Below are 21,319 nucleotides of genomic sequence, written 5' to 3' on the forward strand. Positions count from 1 at the left end.
GAACACCGTGGTAAAGTGATGACATGGCTTGAAGGCCTAGCACTAGTGTTCAGATTCACCCCATATTCTGTGCCTTACTGCTCACAAATGTGGAAAAGCTGTAGTGTTCAGGAATTGACAAGGCAGGGGCGGATTTAAGGAAGGGTTCGGAAGGGCTGTTTGCTCCCAGACAAAATATTTTACATTGAAAAACAGAGCTATAGCCAATTTTTTTTCTACCAAAATATCAAAGAAACGCCTGGTTCAAATGGGGCTGCCTCCTTCAAGAGCGACCCATAAATATCATGTGACAAGGTGGTATAATTGACGGTTTAGCATACAAAAAAATGAGATGGGGCAAAAGGCCAGGTGATTGAAATGGCAGCTATTAAAGTTTAAATGATGATTTACAAACTCATTTTGTTTTCTTTCTTGTTCAGTTTTTAAAGGGGTGTGAAAAATAGTACTATATATTGCTGAACTGAAAAAAATACGAGCTAATAGTGTACCTTTGCTAGAGAATTGAATATGAATTGGATATTTGGATCAATATCTATTACTTTCACAAATAATTGTCCAAAAACATTCATTGATCTAAGGCACTGAAGTGCCAGTGGCAAATTTGTGGTACGGTGCTAGACATTATACTAATCTTCACTAGGAGACGCAACACAAATGCAATATGTTGACTCCATGAGAGTCAACTCCGTGTAGAAAAATTACTTATTCTTATTGATGACAAGAATAAAATAATAAAGGCACACCTCGAGACATAAGATCGGTGACGACACGTATGAGCCATGACCTCAGTGATTAAGCATCAAGGCTAGATGACTAAACTTGCCTAAGCTTTGTTTCGTCGTCCATTCTTAGAGGCCACATATGAGCATTAGATGCGCTGCCACACAAATTGACTGTGCAGCGGCAGTGCTATCCTTCATTCCGCGCATGCCAATTACTGCAGGATATGGTAAGCAGCATCGGTGCGAGACCTGTCTTTCTAGCAGTTGTCCAAAAAAAAATACTACGGCAGGCCTCATTCAAACCTCATGCCAATAGTTGGAAAAATATTCATTCATGAGTTCACAACATATTTAATTTGGTTAGATAATTTTTTAACATGCACAACTTGATTTGTCTAAGTAATCAAACACTTGGATATTCGATTTGCCATTTCAAGTTTTTGAATGTTCATACACCTTTAGTTTTTATGTATGCTAAACCATGTATTCCACGCTGTTTGGCAGTAACACATTAAACACATGTCGCATTCTGCGCAAATAAACAACATCCATATTCTGATGGTTGCTATGACCTCTGACAATAACATGTTTTCCGCTTCTTAAAAGCACATGATGCACTTATGGAAACATGTAAAAAAGTACTGAAAACATCAAGCAGTGTGTTCTGTCGGGCTGCCAATCAGCTCCCTCATAACATGGCTCTGAATGTTGGGAATGTAAAAAACTTTTTCTCGGGGGCCAGTTTCAGATGGCGTACAGAAAAGTCACGTCCACTGAATGCAGATAAGCTGCACACTGTGCTCGTGATAATGAGGAGACACTTCAAAAGGGACTCTTCCTTGTGGGAGCACCGCTGAACCACACTGAAATGCCACAAACTAAAATGGCACTCTGCAACATTTACTGCAGCAGAGGGCACTAACCGAAAAATATATCATGGCTTCTTCGTGACAATGCCTGTGTGAAGTTTGGTGAAATTTTGCGCCATTCGGTTTCTCGAACAGAGAGTACAAACCGAGGTAGATACATTGAGATGTGCACCTGTCCCCGGTCGAAGTGTTACCAAATTGGTGGAACCACAGACGCACGACCGAGGCGCGGTGGCAGCTCTATTGTTGCCGGCGCAGAGCGCTCTTTCCCTTTGTGCAGTGTTCAGTGTTGAATGTAATATCGGGGACCAGTGGACGTTTTCTTTTGTATGCATTCTGGGATTGCTACGAGCGCGCCTTTCCCTCTGCTTATGTGCCTACAGCCTTTGTGGGGTAGCAAGTGTGCGGTGGCTGACCGGCGCACGATGAAGCGCAATGGGTCACTGAGCTGCAGGTGCTCAAGAGAAGGGCTTGGTCAAGTTGGAATTTCCACGTAGCGTTTGAGCCCTCACTGACACCTTTCTGTCTTTTTTCACGCGGCATATGTTGGTCCCGCATGCACATGTGCGAAAGAAAACAAGGGAAAGCAGAGGTTCGAAATGTGGTGACATCAGTGCCGTTCGTATATTTGCTTGGAACATCTCCTTTCCCAAGTTTTTGTGTAGTTAATATCCTTTCCCCAGTCTTTGATTGGTGAGAAAGATTGCCTTATTGCTTATTGGTTGCTGTCCCCGCCAAGGGCGGAGACAGATGGCTTAAAAGTAAGCGCTCTGGGTTAAGCCGGAGCTGATTTCGTCCGACCAACGGGTCAGTCATGTAAATAGTTCTCTCCTTGCTTGTGTCTTTTTGTTTTATTTATATGTAAATAAATATTTAATCTTTCTGTCGTGCCATCAAGTAACGTGATTGTTGCGAGTCTGAATCTTCAAGTTATCAAGAACATTGTTATCATCAAGTGTTTCCTGACCTGGCCACCTGAAGGGGAAACTCAACTGCCTGGCTTGCACACCACCTCATCTCTACAGTGGTAGGAGCTAGGAACGAATTTTTGCCTCACACTCGAACTCAAATGCTCCCCCCCCCCCCTCCCCCATTGGGTTGCACTGAAATATTTATTTTCTACAACTGGAGAGAGCATCTTCTAGCGATCACCTTAAAAAAGAGCAACGCACATACCCAAGGAAGATTTGCCTACAGTACTGAGGACTTATGTTGCTATTTCTCAGAAGTGAATCAACTGAAATTGATTACTTAGAATAACAGCAAAAAATAAAAGAGAGAAACATTTCAGTACCCCTTAAATTCTGTACCTCTTCAAAGAACTTGCCGTAAATGGTTTAATCACTGTTGATGATAATGAAAAGGAAAGGTAAGTTTTGTAAAACCAAAATAATTATCAAAGCTTTCAGCCTGCCTCCTTTACATTAACACTGTTGTAAAGAGCGAATGTGATGAATTTTGAGGCCACACATTTTTGTGAGCTTCAAGTTCAGCTACAATAGGCAAGATGTAATCAGCAGAGCTGCAATAGTACAGTAATTTTATTAAAGGTTTAATGCACAAACTGGAAAATAAGAATTTACACAAAATGTGTTAAATGAATGGAAGACAAAAGTGAAATATATGCATTCTAGGTAAAGACAAAGTGGCAGAACATTCCCGCTAGTGTATATGAAAGGAAAAAGTTATAGCACTTCCATCTCTCACTTACCTGTGACATTGCAAGCCCTTGCATGATCCCCGTGAAGCCATAGAGATTGCCTAAAGCTGTCTTTGTGTCACCGGCGACCTGAATCCATTTGTTCAGCAACTCCACACGTTCCACGTCGTCAGGACACATCAACAGTGTGGATGCAACGAACAGTTTTATACATTCAGTCCTATAAAAAAAAAAGAAAAAGAAACATGAGTTCACTATATTAATACTCCACATTTAGAGGCCTATCACGTTTCAAAACAAAAACGGACGACACTAACGTAAAGGATAAAAGTAAAGTCAGAGACAAGAACTTAAAATTTCTGTTCATCAATAGGCACATGCCTTATCCTGTCTTTCTCGCTCCCTTGCTATTCCGTCTCTACAGTGTGACTCAGACATGATTACAAATCTATATATTGAAAAACAAGAAATATATCAGAAAATATGTTTTTTTCTATTCAGTAAGGTGTAGTGAAGCTGAAGTTCTGCAAAGCCAGAACAACTTGAAGTGCATTGCATCAGTGCCATCACTATCTCAAATTAAAATGCACATGCAGCTTCAAGCAACTCACGCACCATAGAAGTTGTGGCAGGCTGCATACTGAATGAACTCATAATTGCAGTACATTTTGTGTGGGATCAGTAGTAACCCAGCACTATTAAAGGATATACAGTCAAATCTCGATATAACGAATCCCGCGGGACCGCAAAAATCATTCGTTATTTTGAAATATCGTTGTAATGAAAATTCTGCGATTATAAGCCAGTGGTCAAACCTAGGTATGCAAATGACGTACCTTGGCAGTGGGCACGTGTGTAGACAAACAAAACCTCAAATAAAAATGTTGCACTAACTCCAAAGCTGATTTATTTGAAGAAATCAATTATTTTCTTCTGCCGCATGCAGCAAACACGACCGTGCACTACATTACACCACTACAGCACATACACCTTCCACTTTGCAGAACATCTTGTCGCATGCGTGATTGCATCGAGCGATGAAAGTACGGACTTTGTCCATGTGCAAAAAATTAAAAAAAAACATAAGTTCGATATGACCTCATCTTCAATGCTCCCTGAAGTTTGAAAATCTTGTCTCAGTCTTTCAAAATGATTGTGGCAGTCGATGGGGCAATGCTACCTGTCTGTAGAGGCCAAATTGCTTTTTCCTTGCATCGATTTCTTGCAGTGAAAGTGACTTCGCTGGCTAAAATTATCGCTCTCGCACAAACTTCGCAATGAGATAATCCGCGGCATAAAAAAAAAAACTTCCAGCATGCTCGAACGCACAAACGACTGACCCGCAAACAACACACAAGAAAAAAACGCAGGCGGCTAGGCCTGCTGGCTACTGCGTAATAAACCATAGCTTCATGGTGGCGATAGGAGCTGATACTAGATGTGCTGATTATGATAGCTACAGCCCATGGACCATACACACAGAAATGGCGGTTTCTGTTTCACGCGAGAGTTGCAAGCTGCGGCGCTATTAATTTTAGCCGAATTCATAATATACTGATGTTTCAAAATCATAGAAGAAGAAATAAAATATGTTCGTTATTCTGATATATACGATATTTTGAAATTCGCAATTCTGAAATAGTTTTACATCGAAAACATAGCAAATCTGCCGAGGATCCTTAAAAATTTTTTAATTTGAAAAATTTGTTAATGTGGTGTTTGTAGTAACGAGATTTCACTGTATCCAGTGACTTTGTTGCTGAGCTAATCTTCCAGCTTAGCTTCCTCATTGGTGCAGAGGAACTGGTCAGTTACTCTTTCAAAGTCCACTAAGACACCAACATCTTTGAACTGACTTACCGAGCCCAAGTGCACCATTTCAGCAGACAAATCGAGTGGGAATCCCTGAACATCTTTAAGGGGGGACACCCCTCTTAAAACTTTTTTCCTTATTTATGGGTGGATCTGACTGAAACTTGCACCATTAATGTACTTTTGCATGCTGATTTCAAATATCTGATTAGTTTTTTTGTAGATGAAATAGCTTTCAAAATAATCCCTAATTCATGTTCTTCGTTTGGAGGTGAGTTAATTACTAAACACTTTATGGCATGAGGAGAATAGCCCTGCCAGAGTGATCTAGAAGGATCATAGAGTGCCGCTAGTCATGAATTAACGTGGTAGAAGAATTTGAACCAAAGTTACAATAAGTCAAACTTTTATGAATAAAAGCCCAGGTTGGCACCTAAGATTGATAATTAATTCTGTAAATGTTGCCGCATAATAACTGTACATATTTTTGTCCTACGGCACTGTCAAAGGTTTTCTCTTTCTAACAAGACAAGAATGAGAGCTATAGCACAAATAGACTAAGAGATATCTCTCCTCCAAAATTGCAGCACCCTCAAAATTGCAGTTTTGAGAAAACGAGGAAAAACACTTCACAGCATGTAGGTGTAAATTATGTCAATGATTGATATGTCAACAAGATCAGAAACAGTTGGAAAGTGATTTGAAGCGAAAATTAATGGCCTATGCCAATTTGAGCCAAAGTTACGCAATAGGAAACGCTTGAAAGGAAAATTCCATTTGGGTACCGAAGACAACATAACCTTCTCAGCAAATTTTCTTTTGTCGTCACTGCATTTACCTTGGTTTCATGAGACTCGCAGGATTCCCTTTCTAGAAAAAAAATTTTTTAAGCAATAGCAAGAACAGGACCAGAGATATTGATCTTTAAAAAATGCAACACTACCAAAATTGGGGGATTGTCGGAAGCACTCAAGCCTCACGGCATTTAATCAGGAAGGGCAACCCCAAAGACCTCATGCTATTAAAATGCACCAGGAGCATAGTCGGGGTGCATGCTGTCGCGGTGTTTTCTTTTTTCTGTTTTAGCAACGCCAAGCGAAGCCGCCCGCTTCTTTGCAGAACGTACGCTACGGTGCAAGTCCTTTTCTTCAGCTCTCCTGGACCCAGTTGCTGTCACATTTGTACTGCATTCTTGCAGAATTGCTGCTGCTGTATGCTTGCAGCCGGCATTGAAGCGCAGCACAGCTTCTGCTGTGGCTGCTTCCACAGCAAACAGTGATGAGTGCCGCTCTTTGTGGATCAAGGTCCAGATGACCGAGTGGAAGCTTTCGTTCGAGTTCTGGGTCTTCCCCCGAATGCACCTCTGCAGCAGGCTCTTCTCTGATAAACGACTATAAACAGGCAAAAGAGCATCAGCCACATCTCTTGGCAGACTGTAATTGTGCTTTGGTGCAGGCTCCTCTTTTGCCTTTGCAGCGTTGTGGCGGCACCATGACTTCTCACCGGTAGGACACAAACTGTGTTTGGGGCAGTCATCAGTAGATGTGATGTGGTAATATGTCGCCATCACAGCTCGCTGCATGGCATCCACATCACCTACATTTGATCGAAGCGCTCGGCCATAATATATTGCCAGCTTGTCAACTAGATCAGCTGCCAGCCTTCCTCTGCCGCCAAGACTTTGCTTCCCTGCACCCTTGTGTCTCTGCAAGAGGTTGCGCAAAGCTGCTCCCATACGCTTGTGCACGTGATTTATGCAGTCCTCTTTGACTATTTCAATGTAGCCATAGATTGCAGCATCTTTAAGAGCACTGAACGTGCGACTGTCCCCATCGCATAGCATGGTTGTGTAGCGCATGTTGTGGCGCTGCAGAGATCTTTCAAACAGAATTTTGCCAGCCTCTACTTCCATTTGACCAGCCTTGGAGTTGGTGTTTTTTTGGCACTGGTGGCGTGATTTCCAAAGTTCCTAGCCGTCAGTGTTTGGCTTGGGACCAATTTCGCAGCCCAGACAAAAGTTTGACAACACCACATAATCAAGCACGTAACCAGTGAAGAGTTCCACCACGGCACCGACGCCTATATGTGATGAGTGTCCGCGCGTCATCCATGTGCCGTCGTAGCACACGGCAATGTTCCCCCTATGCCCAAAACACAAGTCATCGTAGACCTTCGCCACTGCCTGCGCGGCTTGTGCCATAGCGGTCGTGGCGGCTCGGGTAGCAGCGGGTTGCAGTGTGTTCTTCAGATGCCGTTGAAACGTCTTGTTGTGCATCCCGCGCCGCGACAACCCCATCGCCGAAAAGATATCGTTCATTGCTGTCTGGCCGTTACCGGTCGACAGCATTGCTCGACTAGCCATAATATTCAGCTCAAAAGGATTGCACCTTTTCTCGCCGTCAACCCTCCGCGAGTTCCACTCGGCCGCAATCTCACCGCAGTTGTCGCACAGCACGATCAGTTTTACGGCGAGGCCATAGCTCCGGTCGCTGGTAATTAAACGCACGCATCCACGACACGTTTTGCACCGCACGGCATCCAGAAGGATATTCACAATGCTGAGGTCAATTACCGCATAGGAGGCTGTTCCGTCCGCATCTGACTCTGCGGACGCACCACTTGCATCGGCGAACAGCGCGGTCTTTCGTGCCGTCGCCGGCGTCGATACCAGTCTATCAAGCGTAGCTTGCTCACGGGCACTCACTTGAGTTATGTCACTGTTAGTGACAGGCGCGGTATCAATACGTACACGACTGCAGTCGGCACGAAGAACGGCGCCGTTGTCCAGCGGAATCGGAGAAGCGTCGCCGCCCGTAACGTGATGGTCACACAATCCCGCAGCACTGGCACTTGCTTCTTGCACAGTATGCAACGAAGTCGCATTCTTAACGCGTTTCTTTGGTTGCTTTCGCCCGAACTTGTGCAAAGAGCGGTACTTCTTCGCGCCTGGCATGACTCTCGCGTTGCACTAGCGTGGTCGGCAGAAAGACAAAATGGCGTCACTGGGAGTCCGCATTTCAGGGCTAGCTTGCCGGAACCAACCAAACGACGCCATTTTGATCACGTGCCTTAACCGGCCAATAGTAGCGCGCGCTGCATGCTATCTTTTTGCTTGTTTTTTATGGGAAAGGCGGAGTGCACAGGGTTGCTTTCCGAAAGAAAAAATAAGCCGAAAGCGCGCGCTTTCGAACGAGACCAAAATCGCCGCGGTGGAGCGCGTAGTTCTCATGCGCCGGGCGATCGAAATTGGGTGTCGTTTGTCCACAATTTAAAGGGCAGTGGGTGTGGTACTGCATTTTTTAATCGCTATAACTTCATAAATAAGCGGGGTATAAGGATGAAAATTTGCGTGCAGATGCGGAATGGTGCAAGGAATACGAAAATGAAAAAATTGAAAATCCGATTTTCAGGCCGATTTTCGGTGCCAAAGAGCCGTGTCCCCCCTTAAGCTGATACAACTAGTTGCTAACACAGGTAAATACAACAGTGAGAGCCCCCGCCGCTAACAAGAAGCCAGTGATAACAGTCATATGGATGCCTCTGCTTCTGCCCATTTACACATCCGCAGCCAAAAACCAATGAAGCAATAAAAAAAATTGGTGACAAGTGCCTAATACAGCTTTCAAAAAGAGAAATTGCCAAGATCAGCCCTTTTATCAATGCAATGTACATTGCTTCAAGCCAGTCTGCAAAGGCAAAGGAGACACATCCATACTGAAAGATCCATACTGAAAGATAATTTTTGTAATTTTAGTGCAAAATCACAAAACAAAAATTTTAGCTCAAAGATGCCATAGCCTTCATAATGACATAGTTATTAGCAGGAGAAAAATGCATATGCTCCTACAAGCCTCCTGTGTTTTCATCCTTTCAATCGGGCTTTTAGATTAATCAGCACAGTTTTAAGGTGCATGTGCATAGGCAACTTGGCCTATTCCATCTTTGTATTTTGTCAAAACATAGGATGAATTGTTCAACTAATTGCTAGTGGTTTGTATAGTGGATGTTATTTTAAATAGTTAAGACATCGCTATCAGTGTAAATTTTTCAGGCATCATTACCAGCACAGAAATTCCACAAACAAAGAAAGTTAAAAAGCTCAAACATCTGTAAGCTAGACAAACCAGCAGCACACAAATGTACCAATAACTGGGCAATTCAAGCATTTCCATTTTAAGCATCATGTCCGTAGAAAAGCCTGCCTGGATGTTTAGTTTACTCCCATGCAGCTGTCCACTACATCCAGGTTGCGTCCCGCAGTTTCAGTAACTTGAGACAATTAAACAACTCACCGTTCTAATAGGTCCTTCCTGAACCTCGATCCTTGTGGCAAGGCCAGCAGTTCCAGGCCTACCGTAACCCCAAGTCCCAAATCTCTTTCCCCCTTGAGCCCTAACACATCCAGATCAAGTCGAGTCAGGTGATTTGCCAAAGCACGGGGACCACTTTCCAGAAGGACATTGCGCACACGTGCCATGATGCTCTTGTCCAGTGGTTTGTTGTCCGAGGGAAGCAGAGTGGTTGCAAATGTAACCAGGTCAAATGATGAAGGAGGGTCAATTTCAGGCACAGTCACCAAACGATTGCATGCCACTGCATCAGAGCAATGCGCCGGCACTGCCTGTGTTGTGCTGGCAGCACCTGCTCGAATAAATGTCCGGTGTGGCATTCCATGCCGCTTGATGTCCCCTGGTCGCACTGCCAAGTCACTTGTTTCTGTCACGATGGAAGCACCACCACTGTCAGCAAGTTCAGAGTAGACACCCTCACAGTTGTTGACATACTGGGTGACTGGAACCGGGTCCCTCTTGACAACCACTGGCTTCTGTTGCAAACGCTTTGATGGAACCCGGCTAGGCTTTGGAGGAGGTTGGTCTTCCGAACTTCCTTCAAGATTCCTGAGATCAGAAAGTTTCAGTGATTGACAACTTGCTCTCAAAAGAGAAAGTGCAATATAAAGCTATTGAGATATTCAAAGTTATAAGTCATGCAGAAAATGTACAGTCATTGCCAAAAAAATACAGCCCACGAGGTTTGCCTTTAATGCTCTGTAACAAAGCTCATTGTGCATCTCCAGCATTTGCAATCTCGCAGGTGACAAATAAATCTCACCTTCACTCTTCTCAAACTTAGGTATGCCCGGCATGTTTTAGGAGCTCCATTACAGGGCTTAAAAAAAGCAAACCTATTGGGTTGTAAATGCTTTACAGAGGTTGCACATATCAGTCGGAGAGTGTTGAAATGCCATACACAAGCAGTAGTGTATTTAAAGAGACTATAAGCCCCTATTGAGCATTTTTTTCCAGCACAATCAAGTAGAAGCCCTTGCAATTATACCCATGCTTATTTGGCATGCAAAGCTAATTTGTTAGCTCGGGAGCTCACAATTCAATGAATGAATTTATACTCCACGTCTCAAAGCAGTTGGATCTGCAACATGGTATACAGAGCGAGTATAGTATACAGTATCTGGTGTTTATCATGCCAAAGTGACGTTGGCTGTTAGTATGGGATTCTTTAACTGACTCCACACAGTGCATAGGTGCCTGTTTTGCCTTCCTCAAAACGCAACCACCACAGCCAGGATGCAACATGCAGCAAGATGGTACTACATATACATGCAGTAAAATACAACGCATGCATATGTACATGAGCAATATGAGCTATAACAAAGTTTGCACATTCATTTATTGATTACTCTATAATTTTGTTTGACAAGAACAGATTATTTAGCATTTTAAAGAGGTTTCCTTTGGATGCATCATATCCGTAGGTCGCCACCACATTTCATAGAAAAATACCGAGAATGTTTGCAATTTTGTGCAAAAAGTTTGTTCTTTCTCATTTTGCTTATGACTGTACATATGTGTACACACACATACATGCATACATTAAGAAGTGTACAAATAAACACATATATATAATGTATTCAATGGCCACACAATAAAAAAAAAAAGAAGAAAACAAAAATCGAGAATATCACATCTGTATAGTATCCTAGCCAGGCACATAATGTATATATCATACGAGCCTTTTAACAGCGGTCAGCACTGAGGTTTCAAGCTACCTAGAAAAAAGCCCTGCTATCTTTAGACAGCACTCAAGTCTTGCCTCAGAAGTAAATTGTTTCCATCATCCATTGCTTTAGACACATTACAGCTCTTTTGGTGGAAAAACATTACATTACAAAAACATCACCACTCTTTTGGTGGAAAAGTAGTCATGAAATTGGCTTTTATCTTGACAAAAGTGATCAGAGCAATATGCTTACCTTTGGGCAGCCTCTGAGCTGACTGTGCCAGAAAGTGGCCTGTGCTCCAAGGTCCTACGCTCCAAGGTAGGACTGAGTAGAGGATCACTGCCCACACGAATGAAACCTCTCCTGTGGCTGCTGTCTCTAGATGGCAACGTGGCACATGATGACATCTGCCCCGTGCTAGTGTGGATTGAAGGGTGCATTTTTTGAGGCAGATGAGGCTCAGCAGTGAGCTGAAATACCAAGGCAACTATTAGTGGCATGCTGAGTACATAGAATAATATGGCACGACTGAAAAAAAGTGACCCCCCCCGCCCCATTATAAAGTGTCCCAGCTAATGTGACTTGAGTTCTGATATAGAGGTACACAATTAAAACTATTTGATTAACTTCATTCAATTTTATGGCACAGAAGACTGAAAACTTTTGTAGAGATAAAAAAACAAAAAAAAAAACAAGTAAAACTGAAAAGAGACTTGAAATTTAATTGATAGCAGTAGAAAAGTATTTTAGGGACTGTTTATAATGTAAAAATCCACACAGAGAAGCAGCAAATTGAGGGGGAATGAGGGGCTCATTATGAAACAAGAAGGAAAGAAGCCAACAAACGGCGAGGCCAAGGAAAGTAGAGAATTGTTCTTTTTTTCTTTTTTCATTTTGCTATTGACCTGAATTAGTGCTGTAATCAATTTATTAAGAAAGATAAAGAAATTAAAGTAAAAGGAAAAACAATGTGCTGACGGTGGGAACCAAACACATGACCTCCATATTTTGCACCTGGTGCTGTTACCAACTGAGCTACAGACAGCTGTCCAACCTTCTACTTGTTTGGGTATCAATGTCGCCTGTAATCGAACCTTGAGAGTGTTCATCAGCGCCACCCTCATCCATAGCGGTGGACGTGGAACGTCCTGTGTACCACGAGCATCACGTGGAATGTGATTAACAGCGGAGCAGTCATTTAGGAATTTCTCTCTATGCATGGAACCTGACTTTATTCAAACAATTTTTCAATCCCTCTAGCATTTCAATTGACAGCACTGTTGACATACTCTCACTAAAATGGCTTGCCAATATTTAAGTTCACATAAAATTGTCCTTGCATAAGACTTTCCATTCAGTCAAAACAACTGCACAAAATGCCTCTGACATGAACAAATAATGTTATTAGCTACTACATTAAAAATTTTGATAGAATTCACTAAAAATTACACCCTTGATAGGAATAAGCTTGGGGAACTTGTTCATATTTATTTTGGGATCACAAGAGCAGAGTAACAACAGACTAACTATGAATAAGAATGTAGAATTAAGCATTAATGATAGAGTAAAGCAACCACCCTGTGTGCAGAAAAATGAACACTACTAGTGAAAGCACTTACAAAGCTACCCCAAGATTAAAGTGCATGTGCAACTGGATATGTTTAGAGTGCACTAAGTTCACCTTAAAGAGATGTTCAAAAAGTAATGCCTTTTATTTTTTTTTTATAGAGCACTCTGTATTCAATATTAATTATATTCATAACTATTAAAACCACATATCTACTGGACTTGCTTAACTTTTCAATGCGCTCTCGGTTGGTTTGTATGGCTTTGCGTCACCAGTGAACAGGGGGCATGTATCCCTTCTTTGTCCTCGCGTTTAATGTGAGAGTGTTAAAGGTCAACGAAAAAAGTGTCATCGACGTAATTTTAAATCTTGATTGGTCGAGAAAGGTCATGATGTAGTCATAAAGTTGCATGCAGCGACATCACATTAATGAAAATTTGGGTAGTCGAGGAGTGCAATCAAACCTTTGACCCTTCAGTTGCGAGTCAGGCATGCTGCCTTTACGCCACCGAGGCACATTCATTTGAATGGGTTAAAAAGCAGAGTTTCAAGGCAAAAAATGTGTCAATGTCAGCGATAGCATGTCAAACTGTTAATGTGAACTCGCTTCCCCCCCTCCCCCCCCCCCCCTTTTTTTTCCTTCTGATATGCCTTGTCCTCATGGCGCAAACAATGCGTTCTTTGTTCTCAAATCTGGATCGGTGAAGTGCAAGGATGAAAATCACAGTTCTAAGTCAGAATTGCAAGGGTAAGGCAGTAATGTCCAGAAAAATTTGGCAATTGCTTCTTTCATTTTCAGACTACTGCGAGCATGGTTGTTGTCACCCGTATCGGTGCCACGAAGGAAAAGAGCTGGGCCAGTATTCTGAGTTTGCGTCGTTATCGAAGTGTCGCTATTTCATGTGACCTCAAGTCATCTGATTAGTAAAAACACCAGAACCGGGTGTTGCCACTACGGAACCGGAAGAGGTGGCAACATCATGTTCCGGCATTTCCACCAATCAGATGACTCGAGGTCACATGAGATAACGACACTTCGATAATGACGCAAACTCGAAATACGGGCCCTGTTATAAAGTAGGTGCGCATGTCCTTGTTCATGGGGGGCGCTAAGCCGTACATGTCGACCAAGACCACATTGAAAAGTAATATAGCTCTGGCAAATACGGGACTGTAATATATTGTGAATTTAATAAAATTTGAATCAGCAGTGCTCAAGAAAACAAAAAACAAAGAGAGAGGCATTACTTTTTTAACACCCCTCGTACAAAAGCAGTGAAAATGCGCAGAATCGAAACCAGCAAGTAGCCTCGTACCCCATTTGAAGGTGGTGCGGGCACCACAGTGCCGGTGTCTAGGGGTCTCTGCTGAGAGGGTTCAACAGCTTTGGGTCCTTCAATGCCATAGCGCTGGGCATAATAAGAAAGAGGCATGCTGCGATTCACGGGCCTTGACACCACAGCACCGGAGGCAGCAGAAATAGGCCGCTTGTTTCCAACATAGAAGGTCACCAGGTCAGGCACCGTGTCAAAGCAGTCATCCTCAAACTGGTACTGGACACGCTCATACACAGTAAATGGCTGCAGGACCACCTGCAACAGTATAAGTAGATGGTAAATATAGGGTATACATATATACTACAGACATAACGAAAGTTCTGAAAGCCGGCCCATAATGCTGGACAATATAATCTAAACCCATATAAAATATACCAAAAAGATTGCACCAAAAAAATTGATTGCAGTAAACAATTATTCCAAGGTCAATTACTAGTCATCTACTGAACTACATAGAGCATCAGTTGCCCATTAATATGTCTCTGTATTTTGAGCATCACTTTATTTGAACAAATTATTTCTTTTTTTTAGTTCAAATTATCAACACTAAAGCCATTACAGGTTTGACACTGTAATGACTGTCCAATATTTAAAGTCTGCAAAAAATCATTCACAGGGTCATCCACATCGTGGAAACAAATGTGCAGACAGCCTGACACATGCGGGCATTATTAAAGTGTGCCTTCCATTCTTGCAAAAGATTTTAATAAAATGCACTGAAAATGACACCTACAGTAGAGAATTTGGGGAAGAAATACATGCACACAGATCGTGTATGACATTAAAACTCGTGAGTTCCTGTCCACTCAGTCATGAATGGAAGTAAAGATCGATGCAGCAATGAATTCCTTTTTAAATTATAAGCGAACACTAATGAATGCCATTCATCAATGATTGCACCAGGGCCATGTATGTAATGCTGGATTTCAAAAGAATGCTTTTAGATGGCCAAAAAGTGCAGTGCCGGGCAACACCGTCATGCAGTCTTGGAGCAGGCACCGGTGCATCTTTGTTATTAGCACAGTCGGCTATGTGCCCACGCTTTACGATAGTGGTATGTCTTGCAGATTATGCTGAGCAAGATGTGCATGTGCGCACTCCCAAGGAAGACTAGGGGAACATATCACTTCGCAGTGATGAAAGGCTGCCTGAATGTCAGAACAAAATGCAGCTGAATTGACAGGCCAATGACCTTGTTGATGACGAAGTGCAGCGGTGCACCCTTCCAGCAGCAGGTGAGCACATAGTCACCGGGCCGTGAGACGCAGTCGCGCACCAGGAAGAATCCATCAGCGGTCATGAGCTCTTCAGCCCGCTGTCGCGGTATGGTGCCATGATACCAAGCATGGCTGCGAAGGTCCCGGCTGTCCAGGCCTAGCTCCCACTCAAGTGCTTTCTTCAAATCCTCGGCTGGTGTTTCGGGTGTCACGGGCGTCTCCTGGAGCGGTAGAAGAATATCTTTCAGCTTGCAGCCAGGAAAAAAACACAGTACCTTCAGGACATTGTCAAAGAAGGTTTGAAATGAAGGTCATTCAAGGGTACAGGATGCCCCGGTGGGAGTCTCAAACAGTCCCATACCACCAACACAGGCCATATGGAGCGAAATACAATATTTTGTGAGCACTGAGCACGATGTTCAATTAGCTTCTCAACAAACAACAGGCTGAAGAGTAGCACAGGCATTGCAACATACAGTATTATGCACCTTTACGGTAAAGATTTTCATAAATTTTCACATTTCAACCACTACTTAGTTTGCAGTGAAACTGCACAAACAGCTTGCATGTTGCAGTAACTTTTATTGTGTAGTAAGCTTGGCAATGATACAATATAATAGGCTACCAGGTGTAACAGCAGGCTACCCACCAGGGATTCCCATGAGCAGGAGTGATGTGAAACTCACGGGACTTAAGAGAGCGGGATATACCAATAAAATATTATTTGTTAGATGCTCAACTTGACATGGTGTTAAAGGCCGGGCTACCATTATGCAAGACCTAACTGCATAACTAGACACGGTTATAAAGTCATAAAAAGGCACCGGAAACATGTAGAGAGCAGAGGGAACAGAGGAACTCCACACACAACACAACTGCAAGCCTTATCCCTTCGCAACCCTGCCACTCAGAGAACCTCAATGACTGGCCTGCCTGAATAGAAAAGTTAAAGGACTTCAGCTATATGTTTCAAGACTCTGGGAAAAGGATAAAAAAGTTCAAGTAAGAACACTGCTCTATATCATATGTCAGAAAGCGCAAAAAGTATTACGACCTAGCACTATGGACGCAGAGCTTAAGAACATTGAAGCCATAAAAGCGGAGCTCCAAGCGTACCTCATGCACATGAAAAACATAACATACAAAAGCGCTCGTTTCAACGGCCGAAAACAAGAGATGTTCAAAAACTCCAAAGACTCGGGTCGGTCAACAAATCTGGATTCCAGAGCTTGAATTCAATGCAACGGTCCTCACTGCTACTCTATAACCAAGACCATACCAGGTTCAGACAGACATCGGGGTCTTACGCTGGAACAAAAAGCACATCATTGCCCTTCCAATACGAAACAGCTATTGTTTGAATCGGAAGAGAACCTCGTCGCAACTCTAGTACCACCGGGTCAAACGACATCAGTGGCAGCAGTGATCAAAAAGAACTAGCACACTCATAGTCAAGAACTCTGTCCTCAATGTACCACTGAACACAAAAGAAAACATAAAGGACATGCAACAGACAACCACGTCTGGCTGAATTGTCAGAAAACCAATGAAGGCATACTTCAAGCACCGAGTGTCTTGCGAGATGGAAAACAGTGGTGTGAGGCAGTGAACATTGCTGTAATGCTTTTCTTACTGCGATCCAGGTTCAAATATGAAGTGGAAATCAAAGTGGTCCCACTCGAATAAATGAGGGAATTGCAGTGGTTTACTTGAAACCAATTGTGGGAATTCAAATGATCCCATTTGAAAGAGTATTCTCGCCAGGGTTTGCTTTCAACAAAGATGTGAACAATTGCATTTTGGATCAATAGGGCAGAACTAATGTTGTTCTCATAATAAAAGCTGTTGGCAGTTTAATCTACTAAATTGTATTCAGCATTTGAGCAATCATTGCAGACAAACATGCATGAAATACCTTTACTTAATATGCAAGCATAATGTGTGGTGCCAGTATGAAAGTCTTACAAAGAGGCTAATGGAGCAAAAGTGTGCTCAGAGGATGCATACATTAAGTTGATTAATGTCTAACTGTGCATTATTTTATGCTTGTGCACTTTTCTTGACTCCCATGAAAGCATATGCAATTCTGTCTCCATCCTGTTTTGTTTCTCAATTGGGAAGTGGTCCTGCTTGTCAAATGATCCCAAATCCCATTTCAAGTGGTCCCACTTGCAAAATTTCCACCTCGGAATGGCCCAATGCTGTTGAGTAATGCTCAATATGCATCTTCAAAAACGAGTGAGAAGGGGGAGAGGAGGAGGGGTCGACAGGACATACTTGCCAGGGATTCCCGCAAGTGGGAGCGATGTGAACTCACCTGACCTGAGAGTTCAGGAAGCACCAATAAACCATACTGTGTTTGACACCCAGCCTTACAGTACTTACCTGGTTCAGTCGTGCACGATACAAACCAGTGAATGCATGCGCCGAGGGAGGGTCACCCTAGCTAGAGTAAACTAGAAGAGATGAGAAACCGAAAGCTACGTAGTCGCCGGATGGATGGATGGATGGATGGATGGATGGATGGATGGATGGATGGATGGATGGATGGATGGAATATAGGAGCGTCACCTTTAAAACGGGGTGGTAGCAGTTGCTATCATGCTCATTTTTCCCCCTATATCTTAATTATTATTTTAGATTGGTTAACTATACCATCATTCTACCCTACTGAAAAACCAAAAGTTCTACGGGGCAATAACCTCATAAAATCTCATTCAATCGCATAGAGTCTCATAAGGTGCACATCATTATCATAAAATATCGTACATAATTTATGATAATGTACAAGAAACTATGAGAACTTATGCAATTATATGCGTCTTGTACGCGATTTCTTATGCGAATTGAGTGAGATTGCGTGAGAAAATGTGAGGTTATTGCCCCTTACAGATTTTTCAGTAGGGTATTTACTGAATTTTTGTTTCTACATTACTAACATTATGTCACTTTTCTGCTTTTAAGCCACCAATTTTCCAATCGTTTTCATTTGATGATGATAATGATGATTTATTCACTCTACCCACGGAGGAAGGAAAGAACTTAGGAGAGGCCCTGACGTCACTTTTTTGAAGCCGGCGCGGGCGCGCCGCGACCAGACACTGCAACGTCTCTCCTCCTCCTTTACCCTCCGCATTTTCTTTCTCCGCGACGCTCACGTACCTAGGGCCCTTAGCAACGCTGTTGCTAGTAGCCCGAGTTTTCATAGCAACGGCGTCGCCGTTGCTAATAGTCCGACTTGGCTAACCCTAAATTTTGACGTCCCTTCCGCCACACTTTCTCCAATGCATTGGGAATGGCAAGGGCATCTCCTAAGTTGTTTCCTTCCTCCATGACTCTACCCTTCGTATAGGGCGGGCACCGTGTTAGCGCCGCAGTCGTTAAAAAAAAAAAAAAAAAAAGTAAACAATACAAAGTACCGTAGATTTTTTTTTTTTTTAACCTTTTTCTGCGGTCCAGAGAGGAGGCTTTTCCACATCTCCCTCGTCCGATGACTTTTAGATAGCGCTACCACCACCCTTTGGTTAAAGTCACTGGAACCTTTGGCTACCTTTAACTCGAATCACGCGCGGGCATCGAGGCATCCTATGCACCGTTGGTGGCCACCCTGGGCTGGTGGCTGTCGGTTTCTCCTTCTTAGCGCATACGATTACGTTTGTGAACCTTCTGCGTCCCAGCCAGGTAAGTATCACTGTAAAACTGTAAAACAAAAATTGCTGCAATACGCAAGATGCATTCTGTTTCCCCTCAGACGAGCCAGCGATAAAATGTTTGGAAGTCTTCATGATAAAGATGCACAATAGTGCAACGGAAAACTGCCTGAGCCATTCTTGCAACAGTACAGATAGCGCGTTTATTATGTTCATGCATGAATTCCCACCACTTTACAAACGAGCGCTCCGCCACATTTGAATTTCGCGCCGTCATAAACGTGACAGCGCGAAATTCAAACGCAGCATCTACCGCAGAACAGCGTGGCCACACTACACGGCAACATCGAAGGAGGTGTCCCAAAACTTTCCAAAAAGAATTTAAGAACCTGGTTACTTCAGGTAGACAATGGAAGCAGCGTTATTAGCGCGCATAATGCAAGGGAACGCCATTTACTGCAGAACATCACTCACCATGCTAGATCTGTGACTAGAGGCAGCGGTCGAAGTGGAACACGATCGCACGAGCGACACTGGTGAAACGGCTGAGTGCACAAGCACGTTCGGGTACGAGAGTGTCTTTCCTCCAAGGTTCGGGGGCCTGGACAAAGGAAAAATAACGTAATCTGGCACGGCAAGCGCAACATAAAGCATATTTGAAATAGTCATCCATGGCAGCACATGTATGCAGAATTGAACACAAAGTGCCCATCCTCTATAGACAAGCACACGCCTGTCTCGAGTTCTCGAAAAAGGGACACGCGTTATTTGTGAGCAGCATATGGCTGTAAGCACCGTTTTATCGTGCATACACATTCGTATTGATCATGGCTTACTGGCAATGTGTCCCAAACGTTACGTCAATGTCTCAAAAAGCTACAGTAGGGAGCAACTAATGTCGAATACGCACAACAGAGCGCGCCACTCGAGCGTTCTGGACAGGTGTGTGGACATCCACTAGGCGGGTACATGACAGCCACAGCAGTTAAAAAAGAAAATGGAAGCTTGCGCCCAGCTTAGCGTTTTAACTATTCGCACACGCAAGCAAGCGCGCCAAGCGTACTGTCGGGGCCGTGTTACCTAGTCCATTTTATGTGTCACTGGATGACCGTACTGCTTTCCACGAGCACAGACCTATCAAACTTTATGCGCACAAGCGTATACACAGACTGCGAAGCTTCGGACCCTTCCATGGCGTTCTCTGCAGGTGAACCGGAGAGTCGATAAAGGGAGAGCGACGGCTCTTGCGAAACGTCTACACGAGGCTCCTCGCGAGTTCAGCGGCACCGGCAGGGCGCAATAACCCAATTACTGCTCCTGTTGCGCAGCCACTCCCTCAGCTTCGAATGCTGATGAGAAGGCACTCTCGTTCCTCCAGAGAGGAGGAAAGGCTGTGGCGGCCCGGTGGTAGTAGCGAGCCCACCCGAATTAATGGCTGAAAATGATAGCTGAAAGGGGGTAGCATGCACCGCGGAGACAAATCCGCCATTCCAACCTCCATGCACCACCAAAGCGGGCGCGTAGGGAAACAATCGCTGCATATATATAAGAGCCCTTAGAACGCACGCGCGGTGGCGCATGGACAGCGGCTGCCCCACGCGCGGTTTCAGCAATAGTTTGCGACGACAGCGCATCGCGGCACACTTTGCGGGCTGCCACCGAACGGAACTAACGCGCTTTCGAGGCTTCGGATCTGCATACGCCGCACTCAGAAGTATGAGAGTGTTTACCGCGACTCTGGCACATCTCAAGTGGACAACAGAGAGTTTACCACATAGTAACAGCCGTGTCGTGTGCTCTTCTCTACCTATGTCGTTTCTTGATAGCTGCTATACTGTCCTTAGACTACGAACTAACTAGCTCATCATATTCGTCAGCAATAATTTATCACAATACGCACAGATCGAACACTTTAGTGCGTATAGAGGAGTAATCAAACAATAAAGATGCGCCAAGGAATCAATGTGAGCTTCCCTCGGAGACATAGCTGAGATAGATATGCATGCTCATATATGAACAAAGAAAACACGCTCATGTGTGTCAGTGCTAAACACACAGCTCGAACGCGCCACAGCGGGCTGGTCGCGTGACGAAGGCATTCTCGTGAACTAGCGGCTGGCCCCCCGGCTTTGTTATGACGGCGCTGATGGCAACCAGATGCCCGAGTGAAAGAGCTTGGCCTCGTTCCGCTCCTTGGTCATGCTGAGCGCACCCCCTCCACCGCAGCTTCCGCTGTAGGTGCATATTCCAGCCCAGTGGGTGGTCGCAAACTGGTGACGCAAAGCGGCCGCTGTTTCCCTGTTCACGAGAGTACAACAAAGCTGCCAACAGCCCTAGCACGTCCACTTTAAAGATAAGCCCTGAAAGAAGGTTTACGCCGCTGCATACTTCCCGAACCATCTACCTCTGAGACAACGTGCCTGTGTAACTGGCTGTTTTGCAAGCAACTTGCCGGCAGTCGAGCGC

The 21,319-nt window shown here is 43.9% G+C and overlaps 1 protein-coding gene across 5 annotated transcripts in view; it reads right to left on the bottom strand.

The window, feature by feature from the left end:
• The window catches only part of LOC146204831 (breast cancer anti-estrogen resistance protein 3 homolog), a 226,680-nt gene that overhangs the window by 6,057 nt on the left and 199,304 nt on the right, over positions 1 to 21,319 (bottom strand). For all 5 annotated transcript variants that reach the window (XM_084589543.1, XM_084589545.1, XM_084589546.1 and 2 more), the window contains 6 exons: positions 19,328 to 19,454; positions 15,179 to 15,424; positions 13,966 to 14,241; positions 11,335 to 11,552; positions 9,356 to 9,961; positions 3,303 to 3,471 (listed from right to left, as the gene is read on the bottom strand). In XM_084589543.1, coding sequence (XP_084445669.1) covers positions 3,303 to 3,471; positions 9,356 to 9,961; positions 11,335 to 11,552; positions 13,966 to 14,241; positions 15,179 to 15,424; positions 19,328 to 19,454 — 1,642 coding nt within the window. The remainder of the gene's footprint in view (positions 1 to 3,302; positions 3,472 to 9,355; positions 9,962 to 11,334; positions 11,553 to 13,965; positions 14,242 to 15,178; positions 15,425 to 19,327; positions 19,455 to 21,319) is intronic.

This window comes from Amblyomma maculatum, chromosome 1 (genome assembly GCF_055883805.1).
Source record: "Amblyomma maculatum isolate TAMU_Amacu chromosome 1, ASM5588380v1, whole genome shotgun sequence".
Lineage (NCBI taxonomy): Eukaryota > Metazoa > Arthropoda > Arachnida > Ixodida > Ixodidae > Amblyomma > Amblyomma maculatum.